Here is a 21,100-nt window from a genome sequence, read left to right on the forward strand (position 1 = left end):
TGCAAGCAACTCTACCAGAACTCGGGAGCTCACAGAAATGAGAAAACAGAACGGGGGAGAGGAAATGAAAGGGTAACAGGAAGTGAAAATGACCAAATAAGGGAAATGTAAGAACCTGCTGTGTGTGGTGGTGTATGCCTGAATACCAGGACTAAGGAGGCTGAGGCAGGAGGATTATATGGTTTATAGTGAGGACGGAGCCCGAAGGTCCTTGCCCGGCCACTGTGCTTCTGAGCATCTTCTTGACTGGGAAGCAGGGAGACAGCACAGTCTCTGTGTGAACAGCACTCTGTAAGGGAGGCTGTACAGTAAGGATGAGGGTGGCTGCGGGGATCACACACCAAGTGTGTGTGTCACCAGAGTCTCACTGCTGAGTTCGGCAGTCTTTATCCTTGCTTCCTAGATGGCTTCCTGCTCCACACACCAAGCTAAGCGTGTCATACGAAGGGTCATATCACACACACACGCGCACAGATACACGTTGGCTGTAGGGTCTTTATTGCAAAAAAAAAAAAAAAAAAAAAAAAAAATCTGAGGTATGAAAAGCTGGCCGAAAGCTGAGAGGAATAGGCCCTGCTCACCTCTTGCTGGGTCACAGCCCGCCCGAGGCTGGAAGGCCTTTTCCCGTCTGTGCACTGAGGTAGCTCCAGCTTAAGCCTCCGCAAGTACAATACTAAGGGTGCCCGTTTTCTAGGCAGACTCCAGCCCAGACAGGAGGGTGGCAGGAGAGGCAGGGAGAAGCCCCAGCTTCAAGAGGGATGCATCCTGCACCCCAACAAACATTCTTGCCTCTCAACAAAGGCACACCTTCCTGCCCACCCACCTAGGGGGCGTTGGGGTGGTCGACAGAGGCAGGCCCAAGGGGTCATTGCTGCTCCAGGCAGTCCTCGGTGACTCCCTGGGCAGCTAGCTCAGCCAGCACATTCTGCAGGTAGTTGGGGTCTGGATAGCCGTGGCCTGTCAAGTTCCGGTCCATCTCGGTCTTGTGGTGGATCTCATTCCACACTACTGTGTCTGTCTCACCCGTGGTGTTGGATGTCCCCACGGTAAAGATGAGCCGTCTCTTCCAGGCCACCTTCAGGAGCTCCAAGACCTGCCCAGGAGAGTGGAAGGAGGCCCTTTGACAGCCACCGGGGCTCTGCTCTACCGCACTGCCCTTGGCCCATGAGGTGGGCCCATGCACTGCCAGACACCGACCCGCACGTGTAGGCACTCTGGAGCACTTCACACCAGCGCTGACCCAGCCCAGCCCTCTCCATCCTGGTACCACTCTCGAGGTGGCCTTCCCTCCAAATCTGACTGGACCAGCTGCCTTCCTCACTCCTGCAGGCCTCCCGCCCTCATCATGGCCTTCACTATCACTTGAGACTCGGTGGTAGGGCCTGGCAGAGATAAAGGCTAGCAAGACGGCGGTAGGCGACACAAGCCTGGTGACCCGAGCTTGACGCTCAGGACCTAACGAACTCCAGAGCCGGCTTCTGATTTCTGCACAAAAGCCACAGCATGGCTCTCCCAGCCCCACACCCCCAAATAAAAGAAAAACATAAACAGAGCCCAGCGTACTATCACCCAGGAGCCCGGCGAGTGTGGTGTTTATGTTTAGAGGCGGGATTGGGTCTCACTGTGTAGCCGAGGATGGCCTGGACTCTACCCAAGTGCCGACACTGTAGAAATGTGCCACTGTGCTCGGTTCATGGGGAGCTGGTTGCCTGCTACCAACCGAGCCACACCGCAACATACTGTGGCTTCAGAGTGCCTGACCTGTAGCAGCCTGGAGCTTTCTCACCCTTGTGGTTTGGGCCCTGCCCACTTCCAAATCAGTTTTTCTGTGGATCTGGATGTTTCTTACTACCCTCCAAGTCCTCGCTGAGGTCCCAGGCTGGCGGGTGTCCCTAGTCTGTCCTGTGGCTGCTCACTATCCTGACCCAGCATGAACCCCAGCTCTCTGCTGTGGAGCTGCTGGAAGGGTCAGGTCACATCTCTCTAACACACGGTGAGGCCCTGGTGAGAGGAAGCAAGCAGGGTGGGGGTGGGGCTTACCTTGCGGCCTTGAGGATTATCTGGCAAATAGCACTGCCTGGGAAAGCCTCTGGCTGTGAATGGTTTCCCAGGGCTGGGGTGCTCAGGACCCTGTGAAAGGAACAACTTGATGGCAGAACTGTGGCAGGCTGCAGCTCACGTGACGTGGAAGCCTCGTCCACAGCCTAGTCTGCCAAGCTTGTCCACTCCTGTGCCAACACTCAAAGTTAGTGGGGTCTTCCAGCCACGACCACCTGTCTGTCACCTGCACCACCGGATGGCCTGGCAACTTGCTCTTTCCTAAGGACACTGAACTCTGCCAAGGGCAGGATGGACATTCCTGCTTCTCCTGCCTTTCTCCACGAACCCCTAGAGTGGGATTCTGACATGGAGCTCAGTACTGGGCCTTTTAGCAGGGCTGCTCTTCAGCCTTCCACCTGCACACGTGAGCCCCACAGAGCTCACCATGCTCTTCTGCCCAGATGTGCCCTCCTGTGGACGGCCTTCCCAACCCCCAGCACTCCTCCAGGCGGGACCATCCTGACCCCTATTCTGGGTGTGGATGTGGAGAGTGTAGTGGGCAGAAGAGGGGAGCTCAGGTCCCTGGTGGGGGGCTGGCCCTCACCTGGATGCCGTGCTGGATGTTGTAAACAATGAGTATAGTCCCGCAGTCTTCGTGGCCTGGGAGAGACGTATGGTACCTGAATACCTCCATCTTTCCCCTCGGCTGTGTTCCAGTCTTCTCCCCATAGATGGCTTTGCAAGATGGACACTGCAGACTCCCGTCCTAGAGAAGACAGATGTGACAGCCTGAGCTAGCAGCTCCCAGCACACTTCAACAGTCATGTCCAGATGGCAGAGGGGGCCAGACCCCACAGAGCCTCTCCTCACTACAGAGGCTGAACTGTGCACCACAAACCTGATTCTCATTCAAATGGCGAGATACCGGGAGACTGGCACATGGTAGGAAAATGAGGGTCAAGTCTCCACTTAGTCACCGTCACAGACCTCTCTGCACATGGCTGTCACGAAGTGGACAAGGACACCAGCATCAATGACTACTGTGTGACTTGGTCCCCTCCCACCTTCCTACCCCTGACTCCACAGGATAGCAGTTGCGTTAGCTGTGAGAAGGGCATGGAACCTGCAGTCAGGAGTGGGTTAGGACCCTAGACAGAGTCCTAAGCTTCTTGTTTTTATTTAGCTAATTCTTTATTAATGTGTATTTCTGTGTATGCACACACATCTGAAGGTCAAGAAGACAACTGTATGGAGTTGGCTTCTCCTGCCACCTTTACGTGGACTCAGACTTTACAGAAAGCTCCTTTACCTGCTGAGCTATTTTACTAGCCCTGTTTGTCTGAGGAAGGATCTTACGCAGCCCTGGACTCCTCAGCCCTTGACATCAACCTCCTAAGTGCTGGGAAAGCAGGTGTCCATGCACAGTGCCCCGAGAGTTTTCATCTGCACATGGCTGACTACTCAGGACTGTCATAGGAATACAGAAGGCAGGGAAAGCGGGTAGAGGATATAGCCCTAATGGTCAGAGGAGCCTAGGATCCCTCCCTGAGGCAAGCTGGAGGAGTCATTCTAGGCAGGTGCTCTACCACTGAGCTACACCCCAACCCCTTCACTGGGGGATTCTAGGCAGGTGCTCTCCACCGAGCCACACCCCAGGCCCTCACTGGGGATTCTAGGCAGGGTCTCTACCACTGAGCCATACCCCAGCCCCTCACTAGGGGATTTTAGACAGGGGCTCTATCACCGAGCTATAGCCCTGGCCCCAGCCCTTATCTGTTTAATCAGGAGTGAGCCCATGCTTTTCAATCTCACAGCTCAGCATCTCCTTAGGCTTCTTCTTGGTTTTGTTCTCTTGAGACAGGGTCTCTCTATAGCTCAGGCTAGGCTAGAACGTATGCTCCTACTGCCTTGGCCTCCTGAGTGCTGAGATCCCAGGTATGTGACAGCACACCCAGAGGTAGCAGGTCAGCGCAGCCCCCCCCCCCCCCCCGCGTTACCTTGTTCCCATTGCAGTACATGGCCAGCAGGCACAGCAGGTGGAAGGTATGGCTGCACTTGGCGAGGCGGCCCACAGCCATGGGCCCGAGGCTCCTGCTGGCAGTCACATCACTGTACCCGGAAGTCACAGACAGCTTCTCCATGCAGATGATGCAGTCCTACAGGGAAGGCACACAGCACACGCTTGTCCCTGCACGCCTACCACAGCATTCACGTGCCAGTACTGGGCCACAGTACGCCAGTGCAGGGGTGAGGGAGGAGCCCTGGCTCTGTCAGAGGGAACGCTAGGCCATCATCTCAGTCACTGTTCCAGAGCAGGGGACCACAGAGCCACCTCTCATCTATGTCTTGAAGGGCTGACCAAAAAACACAGGCCATGAGGCCAAAAGAGCATCCCATGGTTCTTACCAGAGACAAGAGCCAGAGAGGAAAGGGTGTCCCTTGGACAAGACCACCTTGTTCCTTCACAAAGCAGGCCTGAGTGGAGTCAGTCATGCCTGCCCCGCAGACTGAGGAGAAAGCTCACTGCTCAGGACTTCAGCTTAGCCACGGGGTGAGAATGAGCTCTGGCTACCTCATCTTGGTAATGTCTGTCCAAGATGGAAGTCTGGAGCCAGCCCCAGGTCCTGGAGCACAGTGTCAGCCTCCTATAGGCCCTGAGGGTTGGGGCCCTCCTCCCAGGACACATACCTCATTGGGGGCTGTTCTCAGCTCCTCAGTGTACTTTCTGATCACGTTCTCCGGCTCGGGCTTAGACGCCCCTTCTGGAAGAGAGCAAGATGTGAGTGCTGTCCGGGCAGGCAAGGTGGGGAGAGCAATGCTGAGGAGGGAGCAGGCAGGAGTCCCAGCTGTGAGGAGGAAATGTTAGCAGGGCGGAGTCAGGAAAGTTAGCTCAAAGGACAGGGCAGCCTCCAGTGAAGGCACAGGATGCTGACGCCAAACCTGGGCCACCTGCTCGGGGGCAGGGCTGGTCATGGAGGCAGAGGATCCTCCACAGAGCAGCACATCCCTGAGCCACAGCCCCCGGAAAGCCACAGAGAAGAGTCAAAGAGCAGCTCTGGGAACAAAGCACCCTCAGCAGATCCCAGGGGTCCGCCTGCCCAACTGTCAGTACCCCACATGGAGATTTCAGGAGAGAGGTAGTTTTGAGTCTAGTCTAGTGGGTATGGAGCGGGGCAACGTGAGCATCTGTGTGCACTGAAAATGCTGTCGTAACACATTGCACCCCTTCCCACCTTGGGGCTGGAGGATCTGGGCACACGCCCACTGAGCTCTGAAGCCAAGTGATCCTGGAAGTGACCACGGATGGCTGTGCATGAGTGTGTAAAGCTGAGGGGGAGCCCTAAACCAGGGCCCAGAAGTCTCCAAGCAGTAGGAGTCGGGACAGAGGGGGCAGACAAAGGACCAGGGAGAACAATGCAGCCCTGAAGCGGCTCCCAGCCAGGGGCCCCACTGTCCAGTCTAAAGTCACAGTGGGGATCCTGTTTGAGGCCATCTTGCAGCCTTCAGCCTATGGCTGCAAAGATTCATATCTGAGAGCTGGACCATAGGACCCTTCCAGACCAGAGAAACGGGTGATAGCCACAGGAAGAGGTGGCTTAGTGTAGAAGTTGGAAACGGGATGTGGGGTTTGGTTCTCGTTCATGTGCAGTGATCAAATCCTACCACCAGCAGAGGGTACCACGTACATCCCATATATGCCTGCCCTGTGACTCACTAAACACCCACATAGACACACACACACCTCACAGTCCCTGCAAAGCACTCACACTCTGGCCACTGGCAAGAAAACCAGACAAAAAGAGCAACAGCCCTGCAGCTGCCACACAGGTAGGGTTCCCCTAGATCTGGGGTCCGGTGGGGCAGCACTGCCTGCCTAAGAGGCAGCACTGAGTGTGCAGCTCGTCTCAAAAACAGGAGACAGGGAAGCCTGCGGCTATACAGACCAGCATCCAGGTAACCTCGGGGCCTACCTCTGCTCAGAACCAGCTAAGCATCCCGCAGCCCGCTCGCCCACACAGCCTTCCAGAGCTGAGCTTTAGTTACCGGCATTTCTCAAAGTGGTCAGTCACAATTAATCCCACGAGAGTCACCTACACCCAAGAGGGCCAGAGGGACTGCCAAGTGTTTGTGTTCATCACAAACTGGGTGTGCTGACAAGCTGCCAGCCTGCCCCGTCCACAAATCTGGCTCTACAGAAGCAGGTTACAAGTGTGTGTAGAGAGCTGGGGCTTCTGGCTCAGTTGGTAGACTGCTTGCCTAGCATGCTTGAAGCCCTCCCTGGGTTCCACACCCAATGCTACATTAACTGGGCATGGTGGACGCCTATAACACCAATGCTTAGGAGGTGGCAGCTAGACCGAGGCTCCCTGAAGAGACAGCAGTACCACGATCTATCGGCAGCCAGGTCAACACCACAGTTACGCGTCCTCAGTAACAAGCCCGTCACCCAACACTGAGTCAGAAAAATGCCAGTAGCCACTTCTGCTGCAGATGAGGGCAGGGAGAAGAGGCGCAGAAGCAGAGGGGCCATGGAGGGCAAAGAAGAGTCCAGGCAGCAAGAATTGGAGGAAGCTGAGCAGGGCCAGAGAGTGTGTGTGAACCGGAACTACCTTTCACGGACATTTTCCTCAGCCTCTTAACTGAGCTGTGACCTTTAGAGGCCGGACGGGAGGCAGGAGGGCCGGTGGGCCGGGGTGCGCGGCTAAGACACACAGGGAGTCCAATGGCTGACAGCACACTCGTCATGCCTACACGGGTGCGAGATCAGACATGCAGAGGGGACAAACGTTAGAAGGAGGCACTCCACACTCGGTGTCCATGACCCTGCTGGGAGTGAAGTGGTGACCCTGTGAACGGCCATCAAGACCGGGAATCAGTACTCCAGGCCTGACCCCAAGTTCCCTAGGAGTCTACACAGGCCGTGGCCGAGCCTGCACCCACAGCATGCGGGGAGGGGATGGGAGGACAAGGTGACTTTAGGAGAGCAGAACCACAACAGCCCAGAGGCCTCAGTGTGGCATCTCCCCATAAGAGGTGCAGGGAATGAGGAGACAGGGGTGCGGCAAGGTGCAGCCAGGCTGTGGCAACAGGGGCAGTCCCAGCAGGGCAGGCGTCAAGGGCCTGGGGTCTTCTCTTGACTCTGTGCTGGAGTCACTAGGCCTGGCAGGCCTCTGGAGAGGTGCTGTCCACCGCTGTCCCCAGCCTGTCTGGACTGTGTGGGTAATAATGATGATGGCTGACACTGTCAGCTTGACAGGCTCTAGGACCACGGGGAGACAGCTCCAAATCACCTGGGTTAACTGAGGTGAAGACCACTCTACCGTGGGCAACACTGCCCCCTGTGCCACGGCCTGGACTGGAGGGAAAGGAGAAGGAGGAAGCCAAGCACTCATCTCTTTCTGGCTTCCAACTGGGGCTGCTGTCCCCACCACGTCCTCAAACCGTGAGACCAAAGCACCCTACTGCTCCCCTCCTCTCTCCCTCCCTAGTTCTTGTCTGGTGTTTTCTCAGCTTCAGTGGCACTGCCGAGGTGGGTCAGCAGCCGGCTTCCACAGAAGCCACCCCAGGGCCCTGGCTGTGGACGCCCTTGTCTACTAAGAAGGAATCTGCAACAGGCAGTAGTGTTGACACTGGACAGGTTACTGTCTCCAAACCACAGGACTGCCCATACTTGAGACCCTCTTCCGATGCTGCCCCCTCCTGCACTCTCCCTGGTAAACTGAGACTTCCTAGGACAGAATGTTCTCTTGCTGGAGGTCCTCGTCCCTGTCACACTGTCAACCCACACAGAAACCCGAGTCCTTGGGGTCTTAGCCTGGCTCCAAAGCACCCCCCTCCCAGGAGTGACGCCCCGCTTCTTAGCCACCGTGACAGCAGCTTTCCTGGTTCTCTGCACAGGACAGGAAGAACTAGAGAGAACCACCTGCACCAGAGGTGTTGCGGAAGGGCTGAGGGGCAGCCAGGGCCACAGTTCTCAAGTGGCAACAAGCCACACTGGGGACAGAAGCAGAGGCCAGCAACAGCCTGGGCAGCATGGCGGAGGCAGGCTGGGGAGCATGTGGTAGCCTCTCACTAGGAGGCACCAAAGCACACACCGGAGAGGCTGATTGGAGCCACCAGCATGGGTCACCTCAAGGAAAACTCCATTCCAAACATATTCCTGGGCAGCTCCCACAGGAAATGGGGGCCGTGTAACAAAAGGACAAGGGGTACAAGTGGCAGAAAGATAGAGATGGATTAGCTCTCCTTCAGAGAACCCCAATACTTCGCAATATGGACTAAAATGGGGCCCCCACCAGCACCCTGCTGGGGTGTCAAGTTGACAGATGGACTTGTGACATTAATACTCTCAACCTGACATGACCTGAAATCACTGGATAGACAAACCAAGTCTTGAGAGAACATTCAGATCAGGGTAACTACGGTGGAAGGCCCACTCTAACCACGGGCAGCAGCATTTCATGGCTGTGGGTCTGGACTGGATAAAAAGGAGAGAGCAGCATCACTCAGCTCTCTCTCTGCCTCCTGACTCTATGTAACTCCCGCTGCAGACGTCCCTGCCAAGATGGACTGCATCCCTTGGAACCGTAAACCAAAATAAATGCCCGCTGTACTTGAGGCGCCTGTCAGTATTTAGCCAGTGACAAGGAAAGTCACTAATACAGCCATGCTTCCCCCGTACCGCAGGCACCGAGCAGGTGCCCCCCACTGTACACACTCTGTGGGTGACAGTCACATAGATCCCCGCACCTCAGCTTCTCTACGGTGCTCTACTTTCCTTTGCACCTCGCCTCTGAACCCCCTCAGGCTTGTTTTAGCTGGTATTCCCTCAGCATGAGCCCCAAAGGACAAGGATGCTATTGACCCACTATTTTCTGCCTTACACCCTGGGCAATAAATACACTTATCTTGGAGGTGTGGTATGTCTACAGAGGAGCAGAGACATCTCCTGGAACACTAATGTGATAATTCAGCCCCCAGGAACCAAGTCTCAATATTCCTTCCCCATCCAACACAGTGCCCAGTCCTACAACTCCAGTCACACACACAAAAAACCCTAAATCGGAATGAAGACGCTTAGAAAGGAAGTGACCTCTGGGCTGGGGACGTGGCTCAGCTGGCAGGGTTGGCCTAGCATGCCCGACATCCCGAGTTCCATCTTCAGTGTTCCATAAGGTGGGCATGGTGATACAGTCCGCTAATTCCACCATGTGGGAGTTGGAGACAGGAAGAAAAGGAGTTCACGGCCATTCTCAGCTACACAGTGAGTCTGAGGCTAGTTTGGGCTTCATGAGATTATTTCAAAAACAAAAAGTGTCCACTTCAAAGTTATGGAATGATGAAACATGAACACCCAAGGGCCACGCCCATCATATCTGCCTTGGTATTGCCTAAGAGCCAGGTATTGCAGGGTGGCCCTCTCCCATCTCGTATGACCCCTCCAGATGCCAAGCTGAAAGGTTCTTCCTTCCAAATGGTTGAAACCAAACCTCCTCCCACACCCTGCTGAGACAGACGTTACCTAGGTGTGAGCCAGGCTGCACATGGCTTCCCTACCGTCAAGCTCACACCGTCTAAACACCTGGTGCAATGGCAGGGGCTCCCTACAAACACTGACTTCCCCTGTGCAGCTGTGCCTTCACATTTTTGGTCTTTTTTTGCCATGGTGCACACCCTTAACTGCAGTATTAAGGAGGCAAAAGCAAGCAGATTTCTGTGAATTCAAGGCCAACCAGGGCTATATAGTGAGACTCTGCCTCAAAAATACAATTTAAAAAGTCTATTTTTAATTATGGGTTTACTTGTGTCTATGTTTGGGTACATGCACACGAATGCCCCTGCCTAAGGAGGCCAGAAGTGAGTGCAGGATGCCCTGGAAATGATTTAGAGGCAGTGTGAGCTGCTTTGTGTGTATGCTCAAGAATCAAATGACTGTTTTTAAAAAAAGTATTTCCATTTATGTGTATGAGTGTTTTGCCTGCATGCATATACATGTAACATGTGTGTGTGCCTGGTACCTGCAGGGGTCAGACTAAGACACTGGGTCCCTAGAACTGCAGTTACAGAGGGCTGTTAACTGCACATGGTGCATGGGAACCATGCTCAGCTCCTCTACAAGAGCACCAATGCTCTGAACTGCTGAGTTCTCTCCAGCCTGCCTTCCTTTGCATACACTTCATAAGTGGCAAAGGACCTTGGTGGCTCCAACAACGAGGGTGTTATGAAGTACCAGCACGCACGGTTACAGAGAGCTTCATGGACTCCAGAGGTGCCTTTTCATATTCTATGCAGTCTCTCCACAAAAGCCAAGGGCATCCACCCTTCCTCTGCGCACAGCTCTCCTGAAATGGACAGCCACATACCCAGTACCGCTGGACTGCTCCACCTGCCTACGCCACAGCCATCGTCCCTGTTCAGTGCTCTTGCCTAACTCAGGACACCAATCACAAAGTAGCTAAGGGTGCACTGTGCCCCAATACATGCTGGGTATAAAAAAAGAAAAAGATTTCAAAACAGACAGAATTCAGGAGGCTGAGGCAAGAAGGCGAATACTGAGATCCTATCTCAAAACAGAAACTATAATCCCAACCGTCAGGGAGCTGAGGCATCAGGCTCAAGAGTTTAAGGCCTACATGGAACCCCTGTCTCAAACCAAACAAGATCTAATTAGGGCTAAGGATATGGCCAAACGTTCACAGAGCTCTGAGTTCCACCCCTAGGATCTCATACAGGGGGCATAGTGTACATGACCAATTCTGTCACCTGAGAAGTGCAGGCAGGAGGATCCATCTTGGACTGAGGTCAGCTGCCACCAGCCAGAGCTACATGAATTTTGTTTAAAAAAAAAAAAAAAAGATAGGATGCAGCCAGGAGGGAGGCCGGGAGATGGCTCAGTGGAAAAGGCACTTCCTACAAAGTCTCATGATTTGAGTTCAATCCCTGGAACTACATGACAGAGGCAAGAAATGACTACTACAAGCTGTTCTCTGGCCTCCATACACGCTCCACGGCATGCCCTCCACCACTCCTCCACACAAATGTTCATTCTAAAATGTTCTAAGGGTTAGGAAGATAGTACAGTTAGTTAAAAAAAAAAAAAAATACTGTGCCAAGTATGTGGAACTAAATTTGATGCCCAGAACCCACAGAAAAAAGCTAGGCCCAGCAATTGTAATTCCAGAGCTGGGGAGGCAGCCCCAGTCAGACCCATGGAGCTGGCTGGCTAGGGAGTCAGGCAGCCTAGCACAACCTCAGAGTCCCAGGCCACTGAGAAACCAAGGTAAGCCACGCCGAAGGGCACCACCTGAGGAAGTCTTCTGGATCCCCTGCATGCACACTCACAAAACAGATCAAAAGACAGAGTGCCCAGACCTAGGGCTGGAGAGACAGCTCAGCTGTTAAAACACCTGCCGTTCTTGCAGAGGATTCAGGTTTGGTTCCCAGCACACACATGGCAGCTCATAACTGCCTGTGATTCTAGCTCTAGGGAATCCAGTGCCTTCTTCTGTTCTTTTCAGGAACCTACACTTAGGTGGTAAACATACATACATTCAGGCACATACATATACATAATAAATCATAACACACACACACACAAGACCTAACTAAGACCAAAAGGTCTCATGTCTCCCTTAAGGGCCCTGTAAGGAAATGTTCTAACTACAGTTCAAGTGGATGAACTACTAGTAAAGTATCCACCAGGCCTGACATCCCCCCGGGGCAGGAGAGTATATCACTCACCCCAAAGAGGAACTGGTCCCCAAGGAGCCCTTTGGACTTCCCTGAGAATCCACAGGGTGTCCTCCCCACTAAGCCCCATGGGACACAGTCTGTTAGGACACTTACCTGCAAGCGCCTGCTGGACCCTGCTGGGCTTTGGCATCTGCACGGGCACAGTGGTGGGGGCACTCCCTGGGCTGCTGGAGGAGGAACCGCTGGGGAAGGAGGCACTTGGGGAGAAAAGAGAGCAAACTCAGTGGATGGTGTCGTGCTGAGAGCATCAAATCTGCAAGCCTGGGAGGTTCTTTGGCTGCACTTTCTCAGAAGCCTGTGGGTGGAGGCCCGTGTGCTATTTCGTCAGGCAGTTCAGAAACTCTGAAGACAAGGCATTCAACCAGGTTTCAGATAGACTTTAAAATGACATTCGGTCACTTACATACTGTGTTCCAATTAAAAACCCGAATCATTAATTCATACATACACACACATACACACATGTATGGAGAGCATGGGGCAACGAGTTGGTTCAACACTGTATTTGTGAACTTTCTACCACTGAGCCTGGCTTCTGAGTTCAATACCCAAAACCCATAGGGTAGAAGCAGAGAACCAATTCCTGCACATGGGCTGCGGTCTACACACTAGATAGTATATGCAAAAAAATTTAAGGCGTTCAGCTGGGCATTTTGGCTGGCACCTACTTATAATCCTAGCACTCAAGAGGCAGAAGATTTGACAGGTGTTTAAGGCCAGCCTGGTCTGAGTTCAGAGACAGCCGGCTGAGGCTACGTAGTTAAGACCGTCTCAACAGCGCAACACAGAAACAAAAACAGGAAAAGCTCTGTGGGTACCTGAACAGGAGGCTACTTTAGCAGGCAGTAGAGCCCAACACTGCCAGTAATGGGAAAATCAGTATCACATACATACTATGCAATCAGATCTAGAACTATGTCTGTGGAATTCCTATCAAAATGAACCCCCAAAATAAACCTTATGGATTTGATATTTTTAGTAAGTGAAGGTCCTGGGGGTAGAGCACTTATTTTGTGTTTAAGGCCCTGGGTTCTATCCTAAGCACTGCAACAAAAATCAAAATTTTAAGTTTTTTTTTTTTTGGTTTTTTGAGACAGAGTTTTTACTCTGTAGCTTTCGGAGCCTGTCCTAGAACTAGCTCTTGGTAGACCAGGCTGGCCTTGAACTCACTGAGATCTGCCTGCCTCTGCTTCCTGAGTGCTGGGATTAAAGGTGTGCACCACCACCACCCAACAGGTTTTTTGAGATTTATTTTAAACTATATGCATGCATGTGGACATATGTGAGTATGTGAGTGTGTGTGTGTGTGCACACATGCACGCGAGCAGGCCCAAGGAGACCAGAAAAGGGAACTGGAGTCACAGGCACTAGCAAACTGACCAAAGTGGATGCTTGGGAAACAAACTCAAGAGCCTTGCTCTTATCCACTGTGGCACTCCAGTGCTCACAAAATAAAACTTCAAATGAAAGATCTAGAGCCTGAGGGGATGGTCCGAGGGTAAAAGCTTACTATACAAGCATGAGGAACTGATTTATCCTCAGGACTTGCAGGCCAGCCAGTCTAGCTAATCACTGAGCTCCAGGTTCAGGGAGAGGCTCTGTTTTTTTTTTAAAAAAAAAAAAGGAGGAGGAGGAAGGCAGAGGCAGGTGGATCTCTTTGAGTCTGAGGCCAAGCTTGGTCTACATAGCAAGTTCCAGGACAATGAAAATAAAAATAAGCTATTAGTGTTGGGCGGTGGTACGCAAACCTTTAACCCCAGCACTTGGGAGGCAGAGGCAGGCGGATCTCTGTTGAGTTTGAGGCCAGCCTGGTCTACAGAGTTAGTTTTGGGGCAGCCAGAGCTACTACATAGAGAAACCCTGTCTCGAAAATACAAACAAAAGGCCGGGCGGTGGTGGTGAACGCCTTTAATCCCAGCACTTGGGAGGCAGAGGCAGGCGGATTTCTGTGAGTTCGAGACCAGCCTGGTCTACAAGAGCTAGTTCCAGGACAGGCTCCAAAGCCACAGAGAAACCCTGTCTCGAAAAACAACAACAACAAAAAAAAAAAAACAAAAAAAAAAAGAAAAGAAAATACAAACAAAATAATAAGTAAATTCAAAAAGGTGGTATGAGAAGACACCCAGTACATGTCAGCTTCAAACTGCATGTACACACACGAACACATATACAAACACATATTCCACAAATATGAGTGGAGTTTACCACAGTGTCTATGATCGAAGTTATTCATTTGGTTCTCATTCCTCATGTTCAAAAAGCAACAACAGGCAGACCTGGTGATACAGGCCTGTCAGCCCAGTTATTCTGGAGACTAAGGTGGGGGCACCAAGTTCAAGACCAGCCTGGACGACACACTGAGACCTTGTTTCAAAGTAAAAAGAGGACATGGAACCTGAGAAATGGCTCAGTGATTAAAGGCACTTGCTGACAGGCCTAATGACCTGAGATCAAGCCTGACATGGCGGAGAGGACTCACTCCCAAAAGTTACCCTCTGACCGCCAGGCTAAGCAGATACAAGTGTGTGTGTATATGAATGCATACACACACACACAAAATACACACATAAGCCGGGCGGTGGTGGCACACGCCTTTAATCCCAGCACTTGGGAGGCAGAGGCAAGTGGATCTCTGTGAGTTCGAGGCCAGCCTGGTCTACAAGAGCTAGTTCCAGGACAGGAACCAAAAGCTACGGAGAAACCCTGTCTCGAAAATCCAAAAAACAAACAAACAAACAAACAAAAAAAACATATATAAATATAAAAAAAAGAGACTTGTGGACATAGCTCATTGGTAAAGCCTTGCCTAACTGATGTGAGGCCCTGGGTTCAATCCCTAATACAAAATAAATGGAGCTGGGCTGAGGGAAGGTCTCCTACATGGTTTAAAAACAGAGTACTGTTCCAGGGCTGGCCTGAGCAATAAAAGGTTTTATTTGCCAGTTGGTAGTGTTATGCGCCTTTAATCCCAACACTCAGGAGGCAGAGGCAGGTGGATCTCTTGAGTTTGAGGCCAGCCTGCTCCTTAAAGTGAGTTCCAAGATAGCCAGGGTAGGCTGGAGAGACGGCTCCATAGATATCACATGGTACCACCACATGCAAGCCATTATGGTGTGCAACAGAGTTTTTCAAGAAGAGTTGGCCGAAGGCCTGAGTTCCTGCCAGTGCCTCCTCCTTCCCACTACTGGGGCCTCCCGGGCCTTTCCATGCATCCCTGCCCATTCTGGTGATGAAATGTGAAGGTTACAAAACCTTCCCGTGGGGTCCCACACTCGGGCCCAGCCCAGAACTTGGAAGGCACTCAGGCACAGCGGAGAGGCATTATCAGGCTCCTGTACAGTCATGTGCATACCAGCCCAGTACAGCCTTCAGCATCTGCCCCAGCCCTGCTCCAGAGACAGCCACAGATCACAGAAGTTGGAGGGTAGAAGCTACAGGCTGCTGGTGACCTCATCCAGCTGGGAAGCTACACGTCCAATCAGAGCTGGACTGGGGGAAGGCCTCCTACAGGGTCTAACACAGCAGTGTTCCCTGGCTGGCCTGGGCCATGAGAGAGATTTTATTTGCCAGGCAGTGGTGGCGCGCGCCTTTAATTCCAGCACTTAGCAGGTAGAGGCAGGTGGATCTCTGTGAGTTCTAGGACAGCCAGAGCTACAGAGTAAGTTCCAAGATAACCAGAATTATATTGAGAAACCCTATCTTAAAAAACCAAAAAGAAAAAAAAAAAGGCAAGAAAGTTTTATTTGAATCTCATGAATGTTCTCTACAAATAAGATAGCCTGATGTGAAGGGACTTCCTGTCCCCTCTACTCTAAGCCCGAAAAGGATGGTTTGGGGGCTGGAGAAATGGCTCAGAGGTTAAGAGCACTGGTTGCTTTTCCAGAAGTCCTGAGTTCAATTCCCAGCACCCACACGGTGACTCACAACCATCTGTAATAAGATCTAGTACCCTCTTCTGGTGTGCCTGAAGACAGAGTACAGGAAGGGAAGAAGGAAGGGTGGCTGGGGTGCACCGAGAGGGGGTGCACAGTCAAAGAACTGGGCTGAGGTATTGATGTTACCTGACTTGCTGTCAGTCAATGTAAACTCCACCCTCCCTGGGCCTGTTACTACCTTTCTCCTTATTTTTCCCTTCAGCTACGGTAACAGCCCAAGCTGGCCCAGAACTCCCTAAGTAGGCTGAAGATGACCCTGACCCAGTTTCCAACTCTGGAGGGTTGCCATTTACAGTGCTGGAGATTAAACCCAGGCCTAAGGCAAGACTCTAATTAAACTACAGCCCCAGACCACATGCCCCCCTTTTCTTTAGATAATCTCATATGTATCCCAAGCTGTCCTCAAACTAAGTGCCAGGATTACAGATGCATGCCACCATTGCAGGCTGGTCTCACCCTCCCTCCTCTCTGGGAACGGGATGATCTGTGATGTAAATTACTCAGATACTCTGTGCGAGAGGGAGGGCACCCAGCAGAGCGCAATGCCATGCACCTGCAAAGCCAGCTTTTTGGAAGCAGAGGCAGGCGGGGAGCACCCCAAGTTTGAGACTAGAGTAAGCTACATAATAAATTCCAAGCTAGTCAGGTCACACAGCAAGACCCCGCTTCCCAATAAATACATCCATACATGCATACATACAACAAAACATGCCCTTCACCCGTCACCTCTCCAGACAGCAATGAACTTGAGCCCTGAATCAATACCAGGAGGAGGAGAAAGAAAGGATTGTAGGAGCCAGTGGGGTCAAGGACACCACAAGAAAACCCACAGAATTAACTAACCTGGGTTCACAGATGTTCAGAGTCTGAACTGACAACCAGGGAGCCTGCATGGGACTGACCTCGGCCTTCTGCATACATGTTACAGTTTGTGTAGCTTGGTTCACTTGTGGCACGCTGACAGTGGGAACAGGTGCTGTCTCTGACTCTGCCTGGCTTTTGGGATCCTACTCTTCTTATTGGGTCATTCTGCTCAGCCTAAGTACAGAAGGAGGTTCTTAGTCTTATTTACTACAACTTGCTGTGCCATCTTGTGTTGATACTCACGGGAGACTGGCCCTTTTCTAAACAGAAAAGGAGGAAGAGTGGATTGGGGGCTGGGAATAAAGGGGGGGTGGAAAGGGAGAAGGGAGAGCAAACGACAGTTGGGATGTAAAATCAATAAACTTTTTTTTTTTTAAAAAAAAGAAGACCATAAAAATCAAAGTTTGAGACCATACAACTTCCCAACAAGAGAAAGCTGTCTAAAGGAGAAAGCCACGATTCTAGAGATGTGGTCCCTGGCTACCACCCCATTCCCAGGGCTTTCCTCACCAGAGACTCAAATGGAGAAAGCTGGGCTCCACAGCAGTATGAGATAGGGGCCTCTGAGTTTGTGTGTGGTATGTACATGTGTACATGCATGTTTTTGTATGTATGTGGAGGCACATGGACATCATATCAGGCATCATCCTCAACTGCTCTTCTACCTTATTCATTAAGGAAGGGTCTCTCAATCAAACCCAGAGCCCACCAATATGAGCTTGCCAGCCCCCTTGCTCTGGAGACCTTATCTCCCCTTCTGAGGTGGAATTCTGAATACCGCCACACCCACCAGACATTTGTGTGATTTTCTGGGGCTCTGAACCCCATCTTCACACTTAATCATCAAGTGCTTTAATCACGGAGCCACCGCCCCATCCTGACTTCAATACTCTACTTAACAGACCTTGACACAGGAGGAGAAGCAGAAGGAAATCCCAAGTCGCCCATCCTCCACCCTGGACCTGGGCTGCATTCAACACTGATCGGGACACACTGATGAGTCTCTGAGGTTCGACATACTAGAAGGTGGACATGCCAAGTCTCGCTCCAGAGCTTCCATTTTTATACAGAGTGGTGGGTAGAATTAATCCAAAGCCCAATATAAATATCTGAAGACATGCCCCCCACGTCTTCCAGGAGCAGAAGATAGACAAGTTCCCAGGGCCTTCACTGAACTGAAAGTTCTACAGCAGCACTGGAGCAAAGGAAAATTCAGGGGCCAGCAAGGTGGCTTAGCAGGTAAAGAGCCCTACCCTCTGCATGCCTGATGACGGCCTGACCCAGGACCCTGTGGTGGGAGAAGAGAACTGGATTCCACAATCTGTCCTTTGATCCCCATGCTTGTGCTATGGCACATGTATGCCTGTGCATGTGTGCGTCACACACACAAATGTAATGAAAAATATTTTAAAATAGCTGAGCATAGTGGTGCACGCCTTTCATCCTAGGAGGCAAAGGCAGAGGCAGAGAGAACTCTTATGAATTTGAGGCAAGCCTGGACCACACAGTGAGTCCCAGAACAGCCAGAGCTACACAGTGAGATCCTGTCTCAAAAATAAGTTAATTAAGTTAGGCATGGTGGCACACACCTTTAATCCCAGGACTGGAGAGGCAGAGGTAGGTGAATCTCTGTGGGTTCGAGGCCAGCCTGGTCTACAAAGCAAGTTCCACAGAGAAACCCTGTCCCAAAAAGCCAAAAAAGAAAAAAGAAAGTTAAATAAAATTTAATAATGAAAAATTCTGGACCCGCAACACACAAAGAGGACAAGAGAACCAGGGACGCAGATGCTGCTGGGTGTGGCTGCTGTAGCCCAGCAGTTGGGAGACTCAAGAGGATCCAGAGTTCAAGCCAGTTTGAGCTACACACACACAGTCCAAGGCATCAGACAACACAGCAAAACCCTGTCTCAGTAAGTGGGGAGGGCCGGTGGTGGGCAGGGTGAGGTGGCTCAGTGGGTAAAGGCCCAGGCTGCCAAACCTGAGGACATGAAGGGATCCTTAGGACCCACATGATGGAAGGAGAGAACCAACTCCCATGAGTCGCTCTTGGCTCTACACTTACAGTGTGGTAAGCACACACATAAAATAAACGAACAAAATTAATATAAAAAAACTACAGCCAAGGGCTGGAAAGATGGTTAAGAGCACCAGCTGCTCTTCCGGAGGACTCAGATTTGATTCCCAGCACCCACATGGTGGCTCACGACCATCCGTAACTCCATTCCCAGGGGATCCAACACCTTCTTCTGGCCTCCTCGGACATGCACTCACACCTACATATCGTATACACCTATTTTTTTAATCTTTTTAAAAACAAGGTGAACAGGTCCTGAGGTAGGACACCAAGGCTGACCCCCGGCTTTCATGTGCATGCACACGTATGCCCACAGCACACATATATTCTTGTCTTACCAAAGTTTGCAACCATGTGTTAGGCCACATTCATGGCTACCCTCAGCCAGATGAAGCCTGTGGGTACAGGCTGGCCACACCTGGCTAATGTTTCAAAGCTGCCAGGCCTTGCCACCACCCTTCATCAAAACGCTAAGCAAGTTGTCCCGCCCTGCATTATAGAGACAGGCGTGAGCATGACACAATCTGGACAGTTTCCAGCACCCTCCTGAGAGCACAGTTTCCAGCACCCTCCTGAGAGCACAGTTTCCAGCACCCTCCTGAGAGCACAGTTTCCAGCACCCTCCTGAGAGCACAGTTTCCAGCACCCTCCTGAGAGCACAGTTTCCAGCACCCTCCTGAGAGCACAGTTTCCAGCACCCTCCTGAGAGCACAGTTTCCAGCACCCTCCTGAGAGCACATTTTGCTACTTAAAGGGCTGAAACTCCAGCTCCGAGGAAATGTAGCTATACCCAGAAGCTCAGGTACAAATGACACAGCTTTGTCTGGAATGCACGTTCCCGGGGGGCACGGGCAGTTTCACCCAGACTGAACAAAAAGGGACGGGAAACCGCACGTGTTTTAAGAACAAAACCAAAAGGGTTTGAGTTTCCACAAAAGCCTGGGAAGTCACTTGCTCACAGTCTGGGTGCTGCAAACTCTCACCCAATGATGCTGGCCTCCCTTGGCTTTGAGACTTGTTACCACAGCCCCTGGGGAGAAAAAGGGGCCAAATGTTTGCCTTTGTCCAGAGTCAGCTAAGGAAGAGATCAGGGGGTGAGTTAAGCCCCAAGGTCTACAACCCATCAGAGCAGCGTGCTTGAGGAAGGCCACGGGGATAAATTAGACAGAAGGCTGGCGACATGCCGCCACGCCTGCGGACCTGAGGGCAATTCCCAGGACCTACAGGTCGTCCTCTGACCTCCACGAGCACACACCAACCTTCGCACATATACAAAATATATACACGTGATTTAAAGAGATATGAATAAACACTTGCTTGTTCAGACTGGCTAGGTTCCTGTATGTGAAAAGACGCCCCTCCCAGCTCCTGAAAAGCCTGAGGGAACACGGAGGCACAGGAGCTTATACCTGCTTGCTCTGAGGCTGCCCAACTAACACAGCAGGCTAGCCCAGTTCCTCCTGGCTCCTGACACCCGGCAAGTAGCAACAGGCAGCATTTGTCCAGCAGCAACAAGCTGGCCCAGTGACCTCCTCCATCGTACACCTGGCCCGCCAGAGTCCTAGCAGTGTCTATAGGCCTGTAAACGGAGAGAAGGGACCCAACCAACAAGAGCCCCATACCAGGAGGAAAGTCTGACTATCCCGAGTCCCCAGTCAAGAGTTTGCCTCAGCAGGGCTTGGAGGTTCACACCTATAATCCGGCACTCATGAACTGAAGGAGCCAGAATCTGAGGACAGCCTGAGCTACACAGTAAATTCTAGGCCAGGCTAGGCTAAAGAGTGAGATACTGCTTGGGACAGGGAAAAGACAGTGAAGGAGCAGGGAGGGTCGGGAGAAAAAGAGCAGAAGAGGAAGAGGAGGTGAAGAGAAGGAAGACAGGAAGAGGATGATTTATCTCAAAATAACTTGTGAAAATTCAGCAAAGCTGAAACTCTGCTTCAGTGTTTGAGACTGATCCCTCAAGACCAACCCCACGCAGTAAGGTGAGTGACTTGAGAGAGGGGCACTTCCTCCTGGAGCCTTACAGCCTCGTCCATGTTAGAGCCTGTACAGGACTCAGTGACACCTGTCTGCACTCCCAGTTCTCAGAGAAGACAGACACACATACCCCAGCTCTAGAGACGCTCTGGAAGACACCGATCCAGGCCCTCTATCACTGGTTGAGTAGACCCTTCCTCACGGCCTCCCTTCTCCCCACACACGCAGGCCAGCTTCAGTGCCTCTCTATGTGCCCTGCACAACTGCTATTCTTCTTAGGGTGCTGGCGGGCACCCAGGCACCATGCTGGGCAGGTAATATACTACTGAGCCATGCCCCTCATTGAGGGATTCTAGGCAGGGGCTCTACCACTGAGCCACACCCCAGCCCCTCACTGGGGGATTCTAGGCAGGGGCTCTACCACTGAGCCACACGCCAGCCCCTCACTGGGGGA

The 21,100-nt window shown here is 52.0% G+C and overlaps 1 protein-coding gene across 4 annotated transcripts in view; it reads right to left on the reverse strand.

Annotated features, from left to right (window-relative positions):
• Nucleotides 1–536: 536 nt before the first annotated feature.
• Nucleotides 537–21,100, reverse strand: part of Dtx2 (deltex E3 ubiquitin ligase 2) — a 40,689-nt gene continuing 20,125 nt past the window's right edge. For 3 of the 4 annotated variants that reach the window (XM_057766015.1, XM_057766016.1, XM_057766017.1), the window contains 7 exons: nt 11,887–11,990; nt 6,651–6,788; nt 4,729–4,802; nt 4,038–4,196; nt 2,645–2,806; nt 2,041–2,130; nt 537–1,093 (listed from right to left, as the gene is read on the reverse strand). In XM_057766015.1, coding sequence (XP_057621998.1) covers nt 866–1,093; nt 2,041–2,130; nt 2,645–2,806; nt 4,038–4,196; nt 4,729–4,802; nt 6,651–6,788; nt 11,887–11,990 — 955 coding nt within the window. In that variant the 3' untranslated portion in view covers nt 537–865. The remainder of the gene's footprint in view (nt 1,094–2,040; nt 2,131–2,644; nt 2,807–4,037; nt 4,197–4,728; nt 4,803–6,650; nt 6,789–11,886; nt 11,991–21,100) is intronic. The other variant, XM_057766018.1, reaches the window with a different exon arrangement.

This window comes from Chionomys nivalis, chromosome 3 (genome assembly GCF_950005125.1).
Source record: "Chionomys nivalis chromosome 3, mChiNiv1.1, whole genome shotgun sequence".
NCBI classification, from domain to species: domain Eukaryota; kingdom Metazoa; phylum Chordata; class Mammalia; order Rodentia; family Cricetidae; genus Chionomys; species Chionomys nivalis.